This window comes from Triturus cristatus, chromosome 6, assembly GCF_964204655.1.
Source record: "Triturus cristatus chromosome 6, aTriCri1.1, whole genome shotgun sequence".
NCBI lineage: Eukaryota > Metazoa > Chordata > Amphibia > Caudata > Salamandridae > Triturus > Triturus cristatus.
Window position 1 is genome coordinate 968382891 of NC_140589.1, and position 25790 is coordinate 968408680.

The 25790-nt window shown below is 44.7% G+C and overlaps 1 protein-coding gene across 1 annotated transcript in view; it reads right to left on the reverse strand.

The window, feature by feature from the left end:
* Positions 1-1117: 1117 nt before the first annotated feature.
* HEY2 (hes related family bHLH transcription factor with YRPW motif 2) overlaps positions 1118-25790 on the reverse strand; it is a 72187-nt gene continuing 47514 nt past the window's right edge. Inside the window, exon 5 of the mRNA XM_085611686.1 lies at positions 1118-3025. Within this exon, the coding sequence (XP_085467812.1) occupies positions 2358-3025 (668 nt within the window). The 3' untranslated portion in view covers positions 1118-2357. The remainder of the gene's footprint in view (positions 3026-25790) is intronic.

The following is a 25790-nucleotide window of genomic DNA, read 5'->3' on the forward strand; positions in this document are numbered from 1 at the left end:
CCTTCTTGCAAAAACAATTCCACAAAATATCCAGTTTCTAAACTTGAGGAACCTGTCTCCACCCGCAGCTGCCAGATAGCCATTGAATGTGTCTTTTACTATTCTGGGAATTACCACGGCCCATGCGTTGAATCCAATTTTTTTGCTCAAACATTATCTAATTGACGGGAGACTTGATGCAGACCACCTTACCGATGATTCATTGTTTATACGTTTTGCCTTTCTCACAGTCTTTAATCATGGACAACCAATGAGAATTGGACTCACCTCTGTTAGCCTGGACACATGCACAGAGTTCAAGCAGCCTCATGACGCACAGCTGTATTTATGGCACACTCCCATGACTGCGTCTGTATTTCTGTCTCTCATGTGGGGGTTCACCCGTCAGCATCGGTAGGCAGTCATGCACTCTTGCTTCTCCAAACCGTGTACACTTCCTACGCTTGTGGGATTGCAAGTTACAAACCAACAGATTGGTACTGCCTCCTACGTGTTCATTTGTTAATTCTTATCTCTTCACTCACTCCTGGTTACCATGCATGAACTTGCATAGCCTGCAACCCCCAACGCTGGTCTTAGTTTTTAAATCTGCTGAAATCATTATGTAAATGTACATATATAGTCACTCTTACTGTGCGTATCCAGGCTAAATTCCAGCTTTTGAAATTCTAGTCTTGCTTATTAACTTATAAATTTTTCACAGCCAGATAAGAGTCATGCTGATGGCTTTGACTCACCCCAGCCCTCACCTGGAATGTCTGGCCGACCTGCAAAGAGGTGCTGCACTCCAGTGACTCCCACATGTAGAACCAGCAGACAACCAAGTAGCCACAAGCATTTGTTTTGCACTGTGCATATCCTATTGCACTCTGCTGTCATCCTAGCCGGCGTGGATTTAAGTGGCTTAAAAACAAAGCTTTCTAGTTGCCCATGCCTAGATCTTCGTATTTCAAAAAATGTGTAGGACCAATGAATTTCATTCCTTTGAAAAGTACGAAATTAGATCAAAAGAATTCTCAACAATGTTAGAATCTAACTGTTCAAGGCATCCCTCAGAACAGAAATGGCTTTGAACTCCATAAAGGCGAACACAAAAACTACAGGCCAAAATCCCACGGAAAGGGTCAAAAAGTAGTTCTTTTAATGAGCGATATGTAAAATATCTTTGCATAGAAAAATGTTATAAAGAAAAACACAAAAACGGAAAAAACTTGGCGACCAGGGTACAGTATTTTTAAAACAAATATTTTAAGGTATTAGGGTTTGCATAATGTTTAACATTCTTATAGCTTTTTTATTGCTCTCTCCACACAGCAGAGAAATCAAGTGCATAACAATACATGCTGTGATTTTGTTAAAAATAAAAAATAAATGCTTCCGGACATACTTGCATACATACAGATGCCTTTATGTGGCAGAGGCACACTTAGACATAAAACACAATGTATGCAACTCAGTCATGGTCATAGATTCGAGGAAGGAGCATGTTGGGAGACCACTTTAACCATCCAACGCATTAAGAACATTAGTTTTGGTTTCAAATTACCCACAAGGTACACAGCTACCCCTATAACCGGAAATCCCTGGTGCCACCAGGAACCTAATTAATATTAACAGTGGCATGAATGTAAGAGACAGGTGAATTAACTGAATTCCCCATATCCAACACAAAACATTTGTGCAAAATTGGTAGTCTAACAAAGTTGGCAGTGGTCCAACGCCTCTTTGAAAGTGGTTACAGCACTGAGGCCTATTAATGCCTTGGTTTATACTATGCAGGGACCAGATTATAAGGAAAGAAACAACATTGCCAAAGGCGACTGGGCTGTGCTGAGATGTTAATCCGGGCACTGATAGGATAATTGAGCAGAGAGGTTCTACAGTGGATTCTGCCCCTTCACAAGTTTGTGCAAAGACAGGGAGGAACCCAAGTAAGAGTGCATTCTCCAGGATACATCTAACTACATCAGCTCCTTTACATCTTTAGCATTGTTTTGTCTGCTGTAGAATTGAACCTTCTTTAACTATAAAGTTTCACAACGAATCAGTAAACTACATTTTCCATTTGGAAGTGTAGAAAGAGGTGGCCCTGAACTTGGCGCGACAGCTGATGACCATCACCAAGTGAAGCTTTGCATAGTGAAACAAGTTGCCCTTTTTCAAAATTTGCAGTCAATCTAGCAGGATCTCCATCTCCCAGTGTTTGCGTTGACAGAAATTACCCAGATTCGAGGCACAATATTCAACAAGCCGTTGGGTTTCATCTAAGGCTACTTGGTGGAAAGTCTTTTTTGTGCTGGGAATAAATATTTTTAGTCACTACTGCGATATCCAGTGAAAGGCTGTGCTCGGAACAGCTAGAAAGCCCCAACTTCAGTTCCCCAAGGTCGATATGGCTTACTGTTACCGGCTTGTCGCGGACTGGAATTGGTCGACAGCGATAGCGGTGGACTGATTGCTGATGCGGCCATGGCTGCAGCTGCACCTGGTGGAAGCACTGGAAACGCGCTGGCAAAAGACAGTGGGAAGCTCTGGGCCGCAGCTGCAGCCGCCGCAGCCTGCACAGTGGCTGAAAGAGACAACAAGGAGGTAGGAAGTGCTGGGGCACAGGGCGCAATGCTGCCATTAGAGGGCCCTCTGTGCCCAGAGTCAGCATGAGCAAAAGTAGCTGTCACAAGGGCTGAGGCATGCGGTGAGGGCGCCTCGGTTGCTGCTGATAGTCTACATTGGATGTTCTCAGAGGACGGGAGTCCACCTTGCTGCAGAAGGGCCGCAGGGATGTGGTGGAAGGCTGCAGTCCAGTGCTGAGGGTGCAGGGGGTGATGGTGGTGGGCCATCGCGGAGGTCATCGCGGCTGCCTCACGTTGGGAAGCGCAGGTGCTGAGGTGAGAGACGAGCCGCACCCGCAGTGGGTCTGTTGTGTCCAAGCCTTCTACTGAGCTCAGGTAGCGAGCCACTTCAGTCAGACACTCCCGGAAGCCAATGCTCATGAAGTCCATAGCCAGGGCATGCGCGTCAAAAAAACCTGTGCATTGGAGGATAAGAAAATAGGGTTAAATATAGCACAAGCCTCTAAAGATGAAACCATAGAGAGTAAAAACACGATTGTAAAAATGTCGGCACCTCTTTCCTCCGTATGTGCAGCAAAGCTTGGTGCACAGGTCTAACAGGCTCTCACAATGAATTGGATGCATCACATTTACTTTAAAGATACAATATCTGTGCATGTTTGCTTTGCTCTTGACAAGACTCTCTAATTGCCCCAGCCTACTTTTGTTGAATGTATTTATTTTATGTTTTGTACATTAAGACGATGAGTTATCAGGAGCCACAATCGGACTTCCTGGGCTCATCTTGTCCTCTGAGGCTGAATGGTCCATTATGAATTGGGCAGGATAGCCCATTTGGGGAGAAAAAAAATTGTGTACCTATCTACCACTTACATGTATATAATTCGACAATGTAGATATCGCTGCATCTCTGTACATATGGGTATATATAACCAAGGGCTTATTTCTGGCACTAAAACTTTGCTAAGAGTCATGTGTTTATATGTATATGTGTGCATTCATGTCACCACAAATTTTGCTGTGTGGCTCTATCGCTATACATGTATATGTTCATGTCAAATATTTGTTTAAAAAAAAGAAAAAAGTCCATTCAACTTTGTCCCATAATTCTCTTTGACTCATCCTACACCTTTCTGACTACTATGAACTTTAAACATCCTTTTCAAACTTCCACCTCCTTTTTATCCAGTTCACCAATCTAACAGGCGGTTATGGCCACTACTCTCAATAAGAACTCACAGCTTCCATTTTCTAGTCTACTTCCATCATTCTATCCTAACTCAAAACACAACTAAGCACATGAGTACTTGAGACCAGGAGTGGCCCATGCGGGTAAGAGCAGTGGGGCGGGGAGTCAACAGACAAGTGAAAATTAAATAAAAATAAAAAATAAAACACTTACCTTGCGCTCACTACATTGCCAACCCTGTGATGCTGCAAGTGTAAGGTAAGTGGTTTTCTTTTGTTTCATTTAATTTTCCCTTGTCGTCTATCGACACCTGCCCCACCACTCTAACCTGCACGGGCCACTCCTGCTTGAAACCATTTACTTAACAAATTTACCACAACTAATCCACAAGGAAAAAAAGAAAGCACATATTACTGATCTGCTATTTAATTCTAATCTTGCGTTCTACAGTAGCATGAGACTCACTGCAAAGCACTTCAATGCCATGTCAAAGGTACAAAGCACTATATAAATACAATTAACTATTTTTTCCATGGAGAACTTCACTCTCTGACATCCCCACCATCTTTGGGGGGGGGGGGGGGGGGGGGGTTCTCCTACCCACCCTGGAAGGGAAGCTACTCTTTATGCAGGAGCAAATCTTAGATCATTTGCAGGATGGAAAAGGCTCAGAGAAGAGTATACAAATGGACAATACAATGTGGGCCTCTGGGTCTAGAAGCATATTATAGGGGTGCTGGAGTATCCCTTTCTTGGGACGATTTCCCTCCCCCACCCGTGGGTGACATGCTTCATCATCGGGGATCTCCTTGCACTACGAACCTAATCGTACTCTGAGAGGGAGGAACTCACAGATGTTTTAATGGAGATGCTGAGTTATACTAAACCTCGTGATGAACAGGGTGTGAAATGGAGCTAAGACAGAGGGAGATTCGATCTGTCAAATGATTAGAATAGTCAACATGTTTCAGCCTAACACATCCGAGGGGATGTAGCGGTTTTCATCAGGACTGAGGTAAGTGAAAAAGAAGTGATGTGCAATGTCCACTATTATAGTTTGGTGGGAAGAAGTATATATTCATACATATATATATCTATATATATGTATAACCAGTAGATGGAGTGGAGGTTCACTCAACCGGGGAGTATACTGGTCAGGAAACACCCCGAATTGTCGGGCAAGCAAACAGACACCTAGAACTTCGGCATTTCATACTCAAGGTGGTATTCAACTCCTTCAAAAAGGGGAAACCGCGTCCTGTCTGGTACCCGGAATGACAACAAACTGATGAGCTTGCAAGTGCTCACTAACTCTCAAGGAAAAGCACACCTTTATATGACCACACCCCACCCCTTGTGTGGGGTTTACTGCCGCATATTTGTACACAATCTTTTCGTACAATTATGCAACAATAAATAGATTTACAAACACTAGGCAACATTTTATGAATGCTTAGCAGTAAACCTTATATACCTATGGTAATAGCTTTTTTAATCAGACCCTGTGTGTTTTTCACTGATACTCTTCAAAGATGCCCTCTCAAATTTTTGAAAAATACTCAAACTCCTGATATAACTGCCTAAAGACTCCTGCCCTCCAAAATTGGTATTATATATCATAGAGAACTGCATCACATATGAACACAATCTTCACCGGCTAGCTTCAGTTCCACCGTAAGGGGATGGCTCAGTAGGGATGAGTTTAGGAGACATATGGAAATTAACATGTGTGACCATTTCTGGTAACGCAATATGCAGGAGTTTTTCTCGTAACCAAATAACAAAGTGGAGAAAAAATTAAGAACATCAGTGTTTCAGTTGCTTTGAAGCAAAAAATTAAACTAAAAAGAAACTTCTGTGCCTCTCATCTTGTATTGTGGGAGACTGAAATTCCAGGCTAGGCATTTTTCATGGTGATTTGGATCCAGACCCTGTGTTCTCTTCCTCTCACACACACACACCAGCACACACAAGGCAAACACACACACCCACACAGACAGACAGACAGACACACACACAAACTGGTGGCAATTTTAAAAGGCTATTAGTGACATCTTGCCCTATCCATCTATCCTCTGAACATGTATGAGATGGTATAAGGATTCCTGATTCTTGCCAGCTTTGGGAAGTTAGGAAAGAATTGAAAAATGAAAAAAGAAACATTGTGTTTGAGAGTCAGCTGCTTTGGGATTCTATAAAGACCTTCTTTTACATGCTGAGTTACTTAAAGGCAAACTAGAAACATCTTGTGTCGTTTCTTTGTCCGCATAACACATAATGGAAATAATTTTCCTGTGCAACGTGGTTACTGATCTGAGGCCTGGCAGCATCTGAAATGCTTTACTCCCTGGTCGGCCGCTTAGCTTTGCAGAAGCCCCGCGCTTTTGTCTTCGGTTCTTTTAAAACTCCTCAACAATATGTGACTGGTAGGAGCTGGGGTGCATTTCCTCAAAATGTCTGGAGAGAAAGCAAGAAACAGGGGCTCAGCCGTCGTTAGTGCAGCAAAGGTGTGAGTAGTCCACTTCACCCTAATTATGGCTGGCTTTTACTACCCGCTGGTGGTAGGGCCGGACTGGCCATAGCGGACACATGGCGTTTACTCAGTAGGCCGCCAGGGGGGTCCGTTTTAGACCCCTGGGGCGGTTTTTTGTTACAGGGGGCGGGTTTGGCAACCCCCAGCACAAAGCTTTCCGCTAGCACCTCAACCCCTCTACTCCCCCATCCCCCTTTTCTGGGGCCGGCCGAGCTCTTTGCCAGGGCCGGTTTTGGTTCCCAGTCTGGCCCTGACAGGGTAAAGGGGAACATTTGGTCTGGCTTGCATTTGCTTAAACACCATTGTGCCCTTGCTTTGCCACTGTGAAGTGAGTGCTCACATAGAAAAAAGGTCTGGTGTTGTCGTCACATAAAACCAAAATCAGTCCTGGCATAAATGACCAGACCACCCCCACACTTCATGAATTCATGAATTCCATATTAGCATGGGGCTAGGCCTCATGATTGAGTCATGCAGCCCACCCAGTACTGAAAGCAGCCCCCTAGCTTGCAGTCTATGAGGGAAATGGGGTAAATGTTAAACTGTTGTTAAAGAAATATTGTCCAACTGAAACACTTTGTCCTAAATATCGTTTACAAAAATATTGCCCCATTGGGTATACATTTGCTATTATTAACTCTAATGTGGAGATAATTTTGTGAGCGATATTTCGGATAAAATATTTCTGTCAGGCGATAATTGGATTACGATATTCTGGTACCACACAGGTAAAATACTAGGGGCTGCAAATCACTAGGGAAAATTAGGAATGTGTCTTTAGTGTGATGGGACGCCATGGCAGGCTTACCTGGTACGTGTGCTGGAGGTGCATGACACTGGTTTTGGTGAATGTAGAATTGTATTCATCTTTTGAAAAAAAAAAGGCAAGCGGCTACAAATTATATTGGCAGTACGGAATGTATGGACACTGGGGCAACTAAAAGATGTTCTTTCAAGTTTGAAATGTATGTCATACGGGAGTCATACGAGGGAAGTTTTTGAACTGGCAACAACAATATTTCAGTGTGTGTATTTGTAGCACCAAGGCGAGGACTTCAGAAGGGCAATACTCAATAGACCAGAGGCATGGCAAGGGAAATTGTGACATAGTGTTTCACTGAACCAGATAGTTGACTTGTAGGAAATAGGAATCCCGAATATTTTTGCATAGTAGTGAGGGTTGACCATGTGACTGTTTGTTTCCTTAGGATGTTACAGAGAAGCAAACTGCATCCCTTGTTTTTTTGGAGAAGCACAAGAGAGGAAAATGCAAAGGTGACCAGTGAAGAGCTATCTATTGGGGTAGCTGGAGTGGTATGTGTGGCTAATCTCTTTGTAGGTTGAAAATAGCAGGGGATTCACAGGTCACCCGAGGACCAGACGCATAAATGATTGATCAGTTGGGTAAAATGGTTGCAGAGCACTAGGCTCTTTGCACTAGCAAGTGACATTGGGGTTTCATTCCTTAACATATGCTCAAAGCATTGCTTTAGATTTACACTGCATTAATGTCTCCCTCTTGCATCAAATCCTGTATATTCTCACCATAGGACCCAGGGATCCTGTGTATCTTTCACTGGATATTCGGTTGTATCTGGTGAGGTAGCTTTGACAACCAGACCTGCAGTGAGACCTTATGCAATGGCGAATTATAGAGAGACCAGTAAAAAAGGCAACATACCGGATGGTCGGGTGAGTTATCAATGTGTGAGACCAGGGGAGAGTGTTCTGGTGCTTCTGTGGAAAGAGTTGGCAATGGTGGAGACCAAGGCTTGCACCCTGGGTGGAAGGTCTTGAACCGGATAGGTAAAAGAGGACTATTGGCTGTAAAGCCTGAGAGAGAGAGACAAAGAGAAATATGTCTTTGATAGGTAAAAAATGTCTACAATGGGAGAGCTGGGCCTGCAAGAGTGGTGGAGACTAGGAAACCTTTGGTGGCCCACCGCTACTGGTTGTCTGAAAAATGTATAACATGCATGCTAGTCAATGTCAGTGAAGCACTGAGGCTTAGCACATCAGATGAATGGTAGACAGTGTCCGTGATAAGGGCAGCAAGTCCAGTGGGGTACCAAATTGTGTGGAAGGTGGGAGTGAGGGCGACATGGGTCTGCTCAGAGTAGAGACAGCACCATGAACGTGAGTCTGATTTTTTTGTACCATGCAAGTAGAGCAAGATAATAACAGTTGGAAAGAAGAGTTAACTGGAGTATATATGGGACAGTGTGGAGCAGAAGAGAAGTTGTAGTCCAGGGATCAGTTTGTCAAGAGATCACTGCTATTTGCCATGCAGTAAGGGTGTCTCTCTGCCGGAAGAGCATGGATACACGGAGGTCCATGGTTCATGGTACATGGTTGCACCTGGTGTGCAAGGGTGACATATTTAGGGCTCCAAAGAGGTCTCACTAATAAAATAGTAATGGGAATAAGTCAACAGGCCAAGAGGGCTGGTATTGAGAGAGATGACCCTGAGAGAGCAGGTGAAAGGCACAGTGAACAACTAGAGGAAGTAGAGGTCTTCTGAATGAGAATGTAGGAGGCGTACAAGGGATTATGGATCAATGGGAGAAATATGTGGTGTGAGACAAGACAACGGCTTTTAGGAGATGGCACACAGATTTCCAGAGGGCTTAGGCATGTGAGAGCTTTGTTTAAGGAGCAGGAACGAGGCACTGTAGAAGATGAGGCACAATTAAACTGTTTTTTGTGAGGCAAGCCAGAGGTTATTATTGGGAGGAGGATGTTTGAGACCTAGGTGCATTTTTTAAAGCAACTTAGATCATCAATAAGACAGAGAATACTGGTTATAAATAAGCTTTTCTTTGATATTGCTATTGTATTTCAATTGTATTTATATAGTGCTTACGAACCCTGATGAGGCGTCAAAGCGCGTTTTCAGGGAGTAGCACGCTACTTTGGAACCCAATAAGGATTAGTGGTGAATTAGTATAGTGAATATGAAATTAATTTGAGTGGTGGATATGTAAGTCTGTTATTTGGATTGAGAAGGTTAGTGGCAGTATAGAAGAGTAAAAGGTTTGCATTTATATAGCACTTGCTACCCCTGATGAGGTGTTAAAGCACTTTTCAGCGAGTAGCAGGCTACTCTGGAACCAGAAAAGGATTAGTGGTGAATTAGTATAGGGAAAAATGAAATGAATTTGAGAGGTGGACATGTTAGTCTGATATTTGGATTAAAAAGGATAGTGGAGGGATGGAAGAGGGAAGGGTTTGCATTTAGATAGCGCTCGCTCTCCTGATTTTTTTTGTAGCACTTTTTGGCGAGAAGCAGGCTACTCTGGAACCCCAAAACAATTTGTGGTTTATTAGTGTAAGGAAATATGAAATTAATTTGATTTGAGCTGTGCACAAGTTAGTCTGTTATTTGGGTTGTAAAAGGAATAGTGGAAGGATAGAAGAAGGAAGGGTCTAGAACATTTTTTTTCTTTTTTTAGTGTTCATAGCAGTAGGAGAGGGTTTTGTATGAGTAAAGGGGAGGTGGAGGGGAGGGGGAGGGGGAAGAGTCAGAGGGAGGGGTTTAAAAAGGTAGGAGGGGGATAAGAAGAACAAGGTATAAAGAGGTTGCATTTTACTTAAGTTGGAGCAGCCTAGCAGATACTTGAAAGCCACTATATATTGGTAATTGCTACATTAGCACGGGGCTCTTTTGCTAGCTGTTGTTGTACGAACAGTCAGGAAGTAGGACACACAACTTATTCTGGAAGTATTGGTTATTGCTATTTGTTCTAAGTACTGATGGCAACCTACTCATAACACTGGGATTGACACAGAAACCTACAAAAAACTGATGCTCATCGTGGTTTACATGCCTGGCCTCGACAAAAACCACAATTATTTGGTATACTGAATGTTAAGTATGCAACTTCAATTTTATAATATTTAACCTGTTGTTATATTATTTTACATTATATTATATTATATTATATTATATTATATTATATTATATTATATATGTCTGTTGTAATTTCAGGGCGGCTCCCCAGCTTTGCATGACCAAGAGAAAAAATAGCTTTCATCCTTAGTTGATCATTTGGCTAAAAGAAGTATGGTGGCAAACAAATCCATCAAGCACAACTCGAAAGATGGTTACAAATCAGTAGCACTGCCTGAAAGGTAAAATGATGGCCACATTTTATTAGGCACACCCAACCACAGTAAAAAAAAAAAAGGAGTATAATCCTAAGTAGGAGTAGTCAGTTATTGCCTAAATTGTAATTTCTCTGTGTTGCGGTATCTTTTGCGGTAGCTTCTGGGTCGGCCGTTAGATTATGCAATTTGTGTTACCCCTAATATTTGCAAATAAACTTTGTCTGAGCTCACATCCTGTGAGCAAATAGTTCATATTTATGCTTTTATGGAGTCACTGGGGTTGGTGTGCAAGCTTTACATGCATGTTTATTGTGATTATATTCTGTTACAGAAATTTATATAGCGATGTACTGTCATTAATATTGCCTTACAACACCATCGCAATTGGGTATCTTCACAGCCGGTGTCTGTCTGTGTTTTACAGGTTGCATGTAGTCAGCAAGTGGGAATGGGATTGTGTTAGGTGATTTTTTTTCCTACATGTCCAGCATGTCTACGACCACTCTTTATATTCGGAAATTCTTCCATTATTGCAATAAATGTAGACTGCTCTTGTCAGCCACAATTCCCGTGTCCTCGAGGGCATTCATGATTCTATGTCAAGTAGTGCCAGTATTTTTTAATAGACTTCTCCCTTCAACTAACATGCTTCCCAACGGGCATTTTGTGAACACACATGCAATCATTCTCTATTAAAGCAGAGTAGTATGCTTTTCTGTACACCACAGCATCAGTCGCACTGTGTTGGTGTGGGTGCACTGGTGGTCGCTCTTTGGTCCATGGTTTTCTTGAACTTTTCTCTGAATATAGATGGTCACCAAAATACTCTCATGCATACTGATCTCCATTTAATACATTTAAGGTCTGATTAGGAGCAGTCTGGTAATTTCTTTGGAACTGGTAAATGCAGGTCCCCTGCCCATCCGAATTTTAAATTAAGCGGGGTCTCCATTGGTGAATGGTACTTCACATTGTGTAACAAGCTGCAGACAGCCACACTCTCCAGGTGGAATACTGGGGGAAAACATACAGGAATCTGCACAGGATTCCAACATTTTAAACCCCCAAAACTTGAAATTTCATTCATTTCCCCAAACCCAGAATTATCAGGATCACCTTCCTAGTAAAGGTCATGTCGGGGTGAGAAATAACAGGGGTTGCTTCAAGCCATTAAAAAGGAGGGCTTCAGTCACTTACTCTGCCCTGTGCCAGTTATGAGAACTTGAATTTAAGAAATAACTTTGCTGTATCCAGGTTGCTCAAGTCTCGTGTCCCTAGATTTCACCAAGGGAACTGTACCCCCAATTGCTCCCTTTCTACAGAGTTAGTTTTGCTTGATCTTTGTGCACTCCATATGGTTCACAAACTGGCCATGGCTTCACGTGCAAGTGTGTCACATCTGCAGTACCACGTTTCTGGGGCATATTTAAATAGGGTTTTGCATTTCTGTAGTGCCGCCCAAGGGGGCACAGGGTGACAAGAAAACGATAGTGAGTTTTACCAAGCCCCACAAGTTCACTTTGTGTGGCCCTGCGTGGCTTGATAAATATGGAGTAATGCGAGGCCGCGCAAGTCACTGCCTTAAGTTACTCTGCCCCAGGGAGGTGTTCCATGGGTGGAGAATGGGTGTTCCTATGCATGCACCCATGAATTCTGAAGCATTGCCAGATTTACCAATACTGGTTGACCTGCAAATGCATCAGAATGCTACACCTTCCTAGGGGAGGGGTAACAACGAGAAATATCTTTATTTCCACATTGTGCAGCACATGTAGAAAGAGGAAAAAGCCTTAGAAGATTGTTTTTGTGCAGTAAGGTGTCCCTTCCTGCACAAAAACAATCCTGCTGTAACGCCAGACCGCTTGCACCATAGTGCAAAGATGCCTGCATTAGCATTGTGAAATATCTGGCTCATTCCAGCCCTCTCCCTTTCACCCAGCCCAGAGCTGTAAAGTGTGTTTCTGCATTGCTTGAAATAATGATAAATATGTCTCTCTGGTTCACAGTGAAAACAACAGCAACACTAGTACCAGACAACACTTGGCTCCAAAAGGAAACCCAAGAGATGGAAACAAGATGACCCACTGGCAACGACTCATATAACCAGTATAACAAGTGTTCACACCAGTACATGAACAGTCTCTGGATGCTGCTAATATTTCTTGAGTTGAAGTACAATCTGGTCAGTTTTGGCATTAGGCTTTTAGGACACTTTCTGAATTACTACTGAGCGAATTCCAGTTGATTTCATCTGTATTTTAGAATTGGAAATTGCTGCCTATTTATCATAGTATTTTTTAACGAGTAGTCCTGTATTTGGATATATCCTACCTCACAATCTTTTGTTTCTGCATCTACTTTTCTGTGTCTCTATGATGTAGTTTAATATGACAGCACAGCCTGCTCTGAATAACATCCTCCTGAAGAAGGGATGTTTCACATTCTAGGCCCATTAAGACATGGTTGAATGGGGTGGTCAGGTGATAAAGGTGTATTTTATTGTAACATGTTTGGTTCAATATGGTTTGTTATGCTATGTAGGATGGAGTATGGTGTGGCATGTTGTACTGGATTAAATTGAGGCATTATGTGGGAATCATGACATGATGTGGAAAGATGTTGTTGAGTGGTTTTACATTCTGTGTGGTGTGCTGTGAACCAAAATGTATTGTTGCTCAGATTGTGCTGTTGTGAGTTGTGGTGTGAGTTGGTGTTGAGTGGTGTGATATGTTGATGTCGTTAGGCATAGTGACAGATAAATGTTATGTTACTAGAGAGGAAGGTGAGGATTTTGTTGAAGAGCTATTGGATTCTCGCCCCCCACCACCTTATGCCCCTGAACGGATATACCCGACAGTTCTGACGTCCCAGTCTTCGGCCCCTAATGCCGCCCTCTCTAGTGTTTCTGTTTCTAGTGCTACTGCCTCAGCCCCCTGCCCCACTTGCTTTTTCTCTAGTCCCGCAAGTCACAGGGGCTGGTGCAATAGGCTCTCCTGTCCTGTCTATTGGTTCTGTTTCGACTGCTACGCCCCCTTTCACCACTACCACACTGTCTCCCTACATGATGGTACCTGTCTCTGCGTCTGCTCTTTCCCCCTTGAGTGTGGCACCCCAAACACTGTCAAATGTCGAAACGCCTGTGCGTGGGATGCATGAAGCGAATTGGGCAACAGTGCGAGACCGCTTGGAGAAAGTGTTGGTGCATTCTGCTGTGGGTGATGAGGACAAACAAATGGTGGCAAATCAAGCAGCTCAGTGGGCCCAGAAAGCGATCTATAGTGTGGAAGATGTGTGGAGTGTGATGAAAGATTATAAACCATTCATACAGAAGCATGCTCTTAAGCACATGTCGGCCACGCTAAAGGACTGTAGGAGCAGTGTTTCCAGGGTGTTGCACCGCAGATCATCAATGAGATACGGGACAGGGTTTATGCTACAGGTATTGCTCCCAATGCGGTTTTTATCAATGTAACAACATTAGTGGGTTACCGAGGCAGACTTCTCCAAAAGGTTCCGACGATCGAGGTACAGCACCCCATGAGGAAGGTCCATCCCATTTACCATCCAGAAATACCAGAACTACGCGACTCAACGGATACTGTAATTAGACCACGAGTCAACACTCGGTTTCAGGAACAGTGGATCTATACTCCTTGGAAGAGGAGTGAGGTTCTATCTCTAAAAAGCCAGCTGTCGGACCCTCGGAAGAACCCTACTGCATATTATAAAGAATTGACGGAGGGGGCTTCCTCCACAGTGATGACCTTACTGGATATAGAGTTATTTTTTGGCATGATGGTACCAGTAGATATATGGAGGCAGGATCATGCACTGGAGTTGGGTGGCACATGTGATGAGATCAAGGCATGGAATAAGGAGTGTAAGCCCGGCAACAAGCCGAAAGTGGAGCTCCTAGCTTTACCGGGGCGTATTATCACTCACATGCACTCCCTTATCCCGCCGAAGCGAGTGAACTGGGATAAGTTGACTGTGTGTCGTCAGAAGAAGGATGAAAGTGTGTCGGATTTCTTTACCAGATTTGAATGTTTTTTTTAAACTTTAGTGGTCAGGACTTGTCACAGGAGGGTGGTGTTCGTTTGTTTGTTAACAGGTTTGTCACTAACTTGCTCCCCGACATTGCAACTAGGTTGCAGGCTTCGGAGAGTACTTGGACTCCTTCCTCTTCGTCAATAATATGGAGTATGGCACAGTACTATGAACATAGAGGGAATGAGGACAAGGAAAGAGTAGAGAAAAAGTCAAAGGATTTGAAGATGAGGGTGTTGATGCAGCAAGTTGCGAGGGGAAGTGGAAGAGAGAAAGGTTCTGGTCCGGCCCAACGGCTACACCGGTCCAACAGGGGTAGTGCTTCGACTGCCCCCATTGGGTTCAATCAATGTGCGTACTGTAAGCAGGAGGGACATTGGCGGAACGAGTGTCCGGAGTTGTTGCAGAAAGGTGAGGCACAGAGATGTCGAGGTTTTAGAGGACGAGGACGAGGAGGAGGCCGAGGGGAGATGCAGTCAGAGTACACATCACATAAACGACAGAGCAGGAACTATTTTGATGACCCCCGAGGCCGACAGTACTATCACGATGACTATGACATGGATGAGGTGACTGGGTTGTCCCACAGCTAGGAAAGCCAGGGACAGGGCAAGAGACCAGTTCCGGTGCCTGTAGATCGGCGCAGACCCTATGTCACTGCAAATTTACAGTGTACGACCGAGAAATTTCTAGTTGATACAAGGCCTATGAATAGCTCTATTTCCCATTCACTGGTCCCGGGGGCAGCTCTGTTTGGCCAAAACAATGTTTTGGTGGGTTTCTCAGGCATGCCAGTTGTTAGCCCCATTTCCGAACCTCTTGCTTTGTTCTATTGGCCCCTTTACGGTTGATTCACCATTTCTATTAATGTCAAATTGTGGGGAGAATTTGTTGGGATTGGATTTGTTAAAAAGGTTGCATGCAACAATATTTTCTTCTCCAGACGGTGTTTACATGACTATTGGACCGCAGGTAGCCCATGCCAAACAATGTCTCGCACAGGATGCCCCCCTCCCCGCTGAATTTAAAGATGTGCAACGCACACTATGGGCTACAGGAGAAACGGATGTGGGGTTACTCCAGATCCCACCAGTCTCTATACAGATTAAGGACAATGCTGTATTGCCACGTATTCCCCAGTACAAGATATCCCAGGCAGGAGAAAAGGCCTTATTGCAAATAATACAGGATTTGATTAAGTCTGGTGCGGTTGAGGAGACAGTGACGAATGTGTGTAATAGCCCTATTCTTCCCATTCTTAAAAAGACAACCCTGGATTCTTCTGATGCTCACCCTGATGTTTATCGCTTTGTAATCGACCCTAAAGAGGTAAACAAAATAGTGGTCCCCAGTACCCTGTGGTTCCAGACATTACCACGATCTTGACAATGATTCTCCCGTCAGCAAAATTCTTTTCTGTGATCGATTTGAAGAATGCTTTCTTCAGCATTCCAATCCATACAGATAGTAGATATCTGTTTGGATTTGCAATAGCTGGACGGAGCTTTAGATTCTGTCGAGCTCCACAAGGCTATACAGAAAGTCCTTGTATCTATTGTAAAGCTTTAAAAACTCAATTGGATTCTTTGGAACTTTCCCCTGGTAATGTGCTGTTGCAGTACGTTGACGACCTCCTTGTGGCCTTGGACACTGAAGATGGTTGTAAAGAGGCCACAGTTAAATTACTGTTGCATTTGGCACACCATGGACACAAGGTGTCCCTTTCAAAATTTCAATATTGTCGACAGGAGGTCACCTATTTAGGTCACCGACTGTCAAAGGAGGATCGCAGAGTGAAACCTGAACGCATAGCTGCTATTACTAATATGCCTGTTCCTAAGACCCAATGCGAGTTACGCACATTCATTGGTATAACTTTGTATTGTCGGCACTGGATCCCTAATTACACCTTACTAACAAAACCCCTCCTCTACCTGACCACTAAAGACGTGCATGAACGCTTGCCTTGGACATCTGCATGCCAGCAAGCTTTTGAGTAATTAAAGGTTGCCCTTTTTTCTGCTCCTGTGCTTGGTACTCCCGATTACCAGAAGCCTTTTTTGCTCTACGTATACGAGGAGGATGATTGCGCGCTTTCTGTCCTAACTCAGGGTTTCCGTGGTAAGCAGAGACCCTGCGCTTATTTCTATGCTATTCTCGATAATGTCGCCAGAGCTCGCCCGAGCTGTCTGAGAGCTGCCGCGGTGGTGGCAGTTTCTATCAGGCAAACGGCAGGGCTCGTCCTTGATACTGATCTCACAGTAATGGTACTGCATGCTGTGGATATGCTATTGAATAAGACAAAGACGCAGCACCAAACTAGTGCGCGTCTGACTGGATACGAGTTAACCTTGTTTGCTTGCTCCACACATTACCATCAAACGATGTGCTACTCTGAACCCAGCCACGTTACTACCCCTCTCTTCGGAAGAAAAGGACAATGATGTTGATGATTGTTTATTTTGGACTGAGGAGGAAATGAAGGGACGGGCAGACCTGACTGATGTTCCCTTATCTGACACCCAAGGGTCCAATATGTCGATGGCTCTGGTTTCAAACTACCAGATGGAACTACCACTGCAGCTTATGCAATCACAATGTTACACACTGTAGTTGAGATATCCCGTATCCCATACCAATCGGCCCAAGCTGAAGAGCTGGTTTCCCTCCTTAGGGCTAGTGAGTTGAGTGAGGGACTGACTGTCAAGGTCTACACCGACAGCCAGTATGCCTTTGGGGTAGCCCATAAGTTCGGGCGCCTGTGGGCAGAGAGAGGGTTCTTGACCTTGCATGGGTTGCGAATACAAAATGGTCCATTGATACAAAGACTGTTGTCAGCATTGACACTTCCTGATAAGTTGGCAATAATAAAATGTTGCGCTCACAAAGCCATCACAGATGATGTTGGAAGGGGAAATGCGTTTGCAGATCAGACAGCTAAGGAGACAGCTAGATCGAATCGAAGATGAAAAAGATGTTTGTGGTAGGTCCTGCTAGGTGGGTTCCAGACAATGGAATGTTCGAGGACACATTAGAAAATGTCAGGGAAATCCAGAGTGAGGCAACTGTAGATGAACTGGCAATATGGGAGTACAGGGAGTTTGGATGAGGATTGGTGCTGGACTGACCTGTCTAGGAAACAGAGGTGGTTCCTGCTCAACGCATACGTGCTCCCTGTAAGCTACTGGACCCAGTATTGCAGAATGATAATATCTCTAAGGTAGCCACACACCTGGTGAAGCACTGCATTGTCTGTCTGAAACATAACCCTGGGAAAGGCACTCCCACACCAGCAGGAAACTTTGTACCGCCTTCCTTCCCTTTCGAGGTTCTCCAGATGGATTTCAGCTAAATGGAACGAGTTAACAATTTGAAGTATTTGCTCGTAGTGATTTGTGCATTCAGTAAATGGATTGAGGCTTATCCCACCAAAGACAATACAGCTATGGCGACGGCGAAGGCACTCTTAAAAGAGTTCTTCCCACGCTATGGATTGCCACGTGTGATCTGGAGTGACAACGGAAGTCACTTCAATTCAAAAGTCATTGAATTGGTGTGCAAGGGCTTGTATATTAAGCAGAAGTTTCATGCAGTGAACCATCCCCAGTAAGCAGGCCTGGTTGAGAAGTACAATGGTACTCTCAAACTGAAACTAGCAAAGTATCAAGATAGCACAGGATTGCGAAGGCCAGATGCGTTACCTTTGGCTTTATTATCTACCAGGGCGACAGCGCATTCTAGAACATGGTTGTCCCCATATGAGGTGGTCTTTGGGCGCCCCGCCAATGTATGGGGCGTCCCAATACCCAAGGCTTTTCCGAGATAGAGTACCCCCTGCTGATAGATTATCTGTATGAATTGCCTAAAGATCTTCTATCCACCAACAGATTCAGGCCACGCTGCAACCAGTACCAGAGGGACCCGGGCATCAGCTACAGCTCGGGGATTTCGTCCTTGTGAAGAATTTTCAACTGAAGAACTGCCTGGAGCCCAGGTGGAAAGGGCCTCTACTTGTCCTACTCGCCACCCCCACCGCTTTGAAGCTTGAGGGCCGAAAGCATTGGGTCCATGGGACTCACGTCAAAAAGGTGCCTCTCCCGCTTTCGTATGATGGGTGGGTTCTCGCCGGCATTGCTGACCAGGAAGGAGGGCGGGTGCCCCTCTTTGTTCCCTTCTCTGACGTCCGATAGAGGTGGGCGCAGACGGACGAAAAAAGTGACACAGCCTTGTTGGAGGCGGTCCCACCAGAGATAAGGGCCGCCCCGGACAACCCCGTTTCCAATACACCAGAATCTGAGTCTCAATGACCATCTGACCCAGAGTTTCACCCCCTTTTTGTTGACGAGACAGTGCCTGGCGCCACCAGGTATAACCTGCAGCCCCGAAAGAAGGACAGTGGATCAGTAGGACAGTCTAGGAGTTAGGGAAGGACTTGAGCTTAGAGCATAGGTGCCATGCCTAAGGTGCCTGTATTAGATGAGAGTGAGCTACACGGGTGCTCTGCCCTGAACACTGGACAAGATCACTGAGGGTACTTGCCCAGGAGAGAGGGTGCCCTATCCTGTAAGAAGAGGATTTGTTTTTCAGCAAGGGCTGCAATTGCGCAGCTCCTCTGTGGGAGTGCTTCATAGCACCGTCGTTGATGAATAATAGGAGCCTACCAGTGAGGCTCTAAACGGAGACTGGGTGATTCGTGCCCCTCTGGTCGGTTGTATTTTTGTGGTTCCAATTCCTATGGTTCTTTTCATGTACCCATTTGGTCATGCAGTCATGAGGGAGGAGCAGCCTTTAGTGGCTCCTCCATTACAGCAGAATGGTCCTAGGTGGTCTAGTTGGTCTACTGGGAGTAGGGTAGTGGTGGTAGTGTTCCTTCTCATAGTAACAATAACACTATTTGGGGTGGTCTGGAATTTAGTAGAACAACATCCTGTGCACACCTTGATAGGGACTACCCCGGTCCACCTGAGCACCTATTTGATACACTGGCCCGCATAAAGAGAGACATAGGCAGACCTATGTCGACAATGCTTTCCTGCAGATGCTCCATCAGGTACACAGTACCACCAATGCCACAAATTATTGGGTGTGTGGGCTACTTCCCACAGGTATGCACAAGAACGATTTGATGGTATACATGCACTATTATGCTGATGCTATGAAAATGGTACAGGCTGATTACGAAGCAGTGTTGGAGTATATATTGGTACACCAAGGATATACACCTGGGGCAGATGGCATGCAGGGTACCCTACATCCAGAAGCTTGCATGAACATTTTCAAAGCTAATGAGAATGTCACTTGGTTACAAAAAGAAATGCTAGATTCCCAAGGATTCAATATCACTGAATACTTTAAATGTTTCCAGTAACGCAATATCACTGAAGACAAAGCCATGCCAGTATCTGTGATCAATACACCAGCGAGTTTCTATGTGGAAGGTTCAGGGAACATTCCAGTAGGACAGAGCAGTTGTAACTATACATACCGATTGACTACTAGTAGCCCACCTTTGCTTACACCTCCGAATGTATACTTCATCTGTGGGGAACAGGCCTATACATGGCTTCCCAAGGGATGGTCTGGCCGGTGTTATGTTTCCTTCCTCTTACCTCCCATATACATTGCACCATCCAATTATCACAAGGATCATAGGCTACAGCGTAGGGATCTCCATGTGCATCGAGTTAAGAAAGTTGTCAATCCAGATTATATTGATCAGACAGATACCTCCCTACAGCAATTTACTGACATAATGAAGGACATTCTGACATTTTGGGGTCCCATGTTCAATAGTTGTAATATTTGTTGCCTTGCCAGGGTAGTTGAGGGAGTTATTAATACTACTGCAGGTATACTGACTAATATTACAGTCGAGCTTCAGGCTACGAGGCTCGTTGCTCTTCTAAACCGGATTGTTTTAGACGTCATTCTTGCTGATAGGAGTAGAGCCTGCCGTGTCAGTGGCAGTAGCGGCTGTGTGAACATTCCTGATAATGCCCCTAATGTGTACTCCACAATACAGAAATTACACAGACTTGCTTCAGATATCCTTCAGGATAAGGGTTCATGGTCCCACACAGAGAGGCTCTGGGGTCTGCTGACATCATGGGGTTGGAAGATATTACTTATCCTAATAGCTATCGCAGGTGTCATCTTTACATGTTGCCTTCCAGCATGTTGCACCTATTGTGTGAGCAAACTCACCCCTACCCTTAACTTGTCAGGACGCGATACCAAAGTCTCTACTATGAGCATGCAGGATATCCAGGACATAATGCTCATTGATGAGGGCATCTTTGAATATTAAGACATTTTGATGCTCATGCGTTGCTTTATTCTCCCTTGTAACTTGAGTGACTATGCATTTTCTTTCTCCCCACTTAGAATTTTAAGACCCTACCGGATAGTCCAATAAAGCATCTAGCCACCCATGCTAAAAGGAGGGTCTGTTAGGTTTGAAAATCCTATTCCTGCAATCCATTCATTTCATGCTATTTAGGTTAGTAGTGTGTGGCTAAATAGATGCCATTTGTATTCACGTTATGCAACCCACTGAGTTATCCCTGTAATGTGCAGGCTTCAGTTAGCAAGTGTGACTCAATTTTGTATTTCGTAATCCCTATTAGGCTGCTTAGGCTGTGCCCGTTCTAGGCCTCATTATTCAGTATTGCTTGCCTCAGCAGAACACTGTACTTCGTTATTATTTTCTCTCCTGTTCAAGGCTGCTTCCCAACTTACTAATGAATAGGCCATTCTGCCCTCGCATACCTATCCGAGTGTGTAGTTCTGCTCCCATGTTAGGAGACGCTGAGACTCAGCACTGTAGCCTTGAATTGTATATAGCATGTACCCATCTGTTAGGTGGAAGCTGTTATAATCTAGGAAGTAAATGATGCATCCTCTCTGTTGCTGTCCTTGCCTTGCTGCTCAGTCTGTGTGATGTCATCGGAATGTTGAGTGTGTTTGAGTGGAAGCAAAGATCAGTTGGTGAGATGGGTTGAGCAGCAGGGAGGCTGCTCCTGGTGGGGCATTGCTGGACAATGATTGAGGCCTAGCATGAACTTGTTGTGGATCCTGCTTAAAGAATAAAGCTGAGATCTTGAACCACATCCTTGGACTACCTAGCTTTCATTCATTTGTAACACTGGTGACGAGTTATAAGAACCTGCGTGCTGATTGGACTTTTAAAAGTGAAGAAATCAATTTCTGTAAGTGAATCGTCTGGATTTGGAGAAACCTGGCACCCCTAATGCCCCACCAGTGACCCTGTCAACGGTCGCCCACGACGTGTTTGTGGCAGTTTCTGTTTGCCTGTCTAAATTGGTCTGCTGTGAGGTGCAAAACTGACTCTTCTACCTAATGTGATACCAAATTATGATGCAGAGGATGACGAATTCTCGGCTTTCTGCTACTTGCTGACATGAGATGCCTCGAAGCACATTCGGATGTAATGGATGCAAGTCTCTGTGTTCATGTCACATCAAGGTTTGGAGAGCTGTTCAAGTTGCTGTCCTACAGAGTACCAGGACAACTGGGGTGTGTCGAATTGGAGGAATCTTGAATTACTAGTGTTCGTTGTGTGACTGAATGGAGCAATGTTGTATTTATACAACGAACCGGCGTGTGTCTGAACGAAGGAGGGTTGGATTTACTAGTGTACTTGGATCGTGACTGAACAGAGGAGGTATTTCTACAAATTCTTAATCTTAATTTAAAGCGTCTGTTGGCTGTGACGTTAAATTTGAAAACGACGCTCGTGCCCTAAACAGCGCGCGCAGTAGTACCTGTTTCTTAGTGAGCGCTGGGGTTGCCATGGATCCTCTTCGACGAGCGCTGTTGATGCCTGTTCCATAGCCTGCATGCGACAACGTGCCGGGAGCCACCCGACGCGCTGTCATGTACGTGCCACCATTTTACATTCAGGGCTCTATTGGAGGAGCGGAGATTTTTCTGTGGTTACTAGGGGTAACGCAGAGTCGCATACAAGATTCACTTTCAAGGAGCGGCGATTGTGCAAGACGCGGAGTGGCATGGAAGATATCCTTTTGTTTTGACTTGCAGCGATTTTCCACAAGTTCCAAAGGGAACGCAGAAGTCACTTGGAGGAGTTCCTTTGGATTTGCTGTCTGAAGGCACCTGTGTGCCTCGGGTGTCTGTTCCACGGTTACCAAGAGAGAGGCAATGTCGGATGGAAGGTTCCCTTTGCACCTGTGAGCCTCGGGTGAGAGTTCGCTCACCGGTCACGTTGACTGTTTGGTTAAATTTCTCATATGTAAAGTCTATGTCTTGCTTGATGTTTTACGCCATACTTATACTTTCGTTTTGGTTTTCCACGCTTATGAGATTTTACTATGTTCTTTTAAGAATATTTGGTGTGATGAGTGAAGGTTCTCTGGTGTATGTCATCACCAGTATATGGTGTTAGGTGTGTTCAAGTTAAGGATTACGTATGTTCTAAGTCCTGGGTTTTTGCAGAAGAGGAGGGTGTTTGTGTTACCTTTTAAGTCCAAGTGTTACTGAACTGTAGTGCGTATATGGGTGTTGTAGGGGAGGTGTTTTGGTGTTTGCGGTCCTGTGAGCTGGTGGTTATGAGGGTTGTCCGTGTTGTGTGTTTGTATGGATAAGAGGGAGAAAGAGAGTATAGTGTGTGCTTAATTAAACTTTACCTTGTGTGAGGTGTTCGCCTGTGTGTCAAATGTACGCACGTTAGAAGGCTCTTTAATTTGAGGCTTCTCAGACTTACCTGTCTGGTGTTATCATCGTGTTGGTGGTTACCTCGTGTGAGGTGTTGGTCTGTGTGTCAAGTGTACGCACGTTAGAAGGCTCTTTAATTTGAGGCTTCTCAGACTTACCTGTCTGGTGTTATCATTGTGTTGGTGGTTACCTCGTGTGAGGTGTTGGTCTGTGTGTCACGAGAACGCATGTTAGAAGGCTATTTATTTTGAGGCTTCTCAGACTTACTTGTCTGGTTTACCATTGAGTTAGTGGTTACCTCGTGTGAGGTGTTGGTCTGTGTGTTACGAGTACGCACGTTAGAAGGCTCTTTATTTTGAGGCTTCTCAGACTTACTTGTCTGGTTTACCATTGAGTGGTGGTTACCTCGTGTGAGGTGTTGGTCTGTGCGTTATGGGTGCACACGCAAGAAGGCTCTTTGTTTTGAGGCTTCTTAGACTTACCTGTCTGGTTTTACCCATGAGTTGGTGGTTACCTTGTGTGAGGTGTCGGTCTGTGCGTTATGGGTGCGCACGCAAGAAGATCCTTATTTGGAGGCTTCTCAGACTTATATGTCTGGTGGTACCCTTGAATGGGTTACCTTGTGTTAAGTGTTCGGTCTGTGCGTCACGGATGCGCACGTGTGGAAACTTATTATCTTTTTATCATCTTGATTTTCCTGTCAGGGGTTGCAAGATTACCCCTCCCAGGGTTATATTCTGAAGCTTCGTGTTATACTTGAAGCTCATTGGTTTTTGGGTTTGTGTGTCTTTCTATCATCGCACAATCTATTTATTTAGTCTTGTTGCAAGAAAGTACATTGTTCTTGCATGTTCCTATTTTCACAAATTGCATGAAAGTACATTGTTCTTGCATGTTCCTATTTTCACAAATTTGATGAGGGGGGGGATATGTTATAATCTAGGAAGTAAATGATGCATCCTCTCTGTTGCTGTCCTTGCCTTGCTGCTCAGTCTGTGTGATGTCATCGGAATGTTTAGTGTGTTTGAGTGGAAGCAAAGATCAGTTGGTGAGATGGGTTGAGCAGCAGGGAGGCTGCTCCTGGTGGGGCATTGCTGGACATTGATTGAGGCCTAGCATGAACTTGTTGTGGATCCTGCTTAAAGAATAAAGCTGAGATCTTGAACCACATCCTTGGACTACCTAGCTTTCATTCATTTGTAACAGAAGCTCATCCTCTGTGCCTCCTTTGTTCATGTTCGGCCTAGGCCGGTAGCTTTCCATTGTGGGCATAGTTGGAGGCTCTTGGGAAGAACCATTACGTGTTGCAGACTGTTGGGGGGTCAGTGCCTCGGCAGACATCTTAGGGTGCAGGTCAGATTGGACTCCTCTGCAGAGTATTGCTAATAAACCATGTTTGTATTCTCTACGTTCTAACCGACTCTTCATTCTTGGGAAGGCATAGCAGGTGGTTGTAAGTAACCCGGGTGGCCCCTAAGGGCGACTTCCTTCACTCTTTCTCTCATCATTTCTCCTTTTAGGCCCCCTTTACTGTTATTGGCTTCCCACCCCTGATCTCTAGTATGGTTATCCCCTTCTTATTTTATGAGCGTTTTTCTGCAGACAGAACAAGCCGGTAAATAATTATAGGTGTCAACACCACCCCCGCTTAAGCTGTGTGTGTTTGTGGGGGGGGGGGTTCACTACGCCCAGTGCTTTAAATGGGCTGGTACTCACGGCACTGAGTACCGGCACTTCCGATTTTTTTTCCCGTCAGTACCGGCGCTTCTCTGTAGCCAGGGAGAGTACCGGTACCCTGATCCTCTGCACGGCAGGCTCTGGTTAGGTTTCTGCTTCAGTACAGGGCAGAGGCCGCTCTGCTTCCAAGGAGCTTGTAATTAACACGGCTGAAGTATCCTTTCCCAGAGTTGCTGGTGAAGATTCCAGCAGCGCCCCTTTGAATGTCGCCAAACTGCAGGGGGTTGAGAGGGCTTGTGTCATGCTGTGATTAACAGGACAGGGTCTCTAGACAGACCCTGCACTGTCAAGCAGATGCGCAGCGACCATTCGGGTGAAAGTGCCATCACGACTTTCATTTTGTGTTATGAGTTAATCTGTGTTTTTTTACATAAACACATTTCTCATGTGTTTTAATATGTGCTGCAACTGGTACAGAAGTCTCTATGTCGGATGATATTTTGCCCTTAGCCCCGCCCCTAGCCCCGCCCACTTGCCACACCTCCATTTTAATGAATACCTGCACTTATTTTTCCCCATTTAAAGCACGGACTACGCCACTGTTTTGGATCGGCTGGCGTGGCATTTTTTGTTGGGTGGGAATCCTGTGACATGCTGCCACAGTGGATTGAGAAGAAGAACAAACTATGATAGTGGATTGAATGATGATGTGTGCGTCGTATGGAAATGATGTGTAATGCTGTGGTGTATAGCATGAAGTGGCATTGAATGTCATGCCACTGAATGTCATGCAGCGAATCATGACAAAGCCTTTATATGGATGGATTTTAAGAAGCACGAAAAGCAAAACCTATCTGCTGGGCAGCGAGTATGATTCCTTTCCTTCGGATACGGTTTCTGCCCTGGTGTCTTTTTTCCCTTCTACATAAAGCACTTGCTATAAAGCGCCCAAACAATACACTCTCTCGTGCCC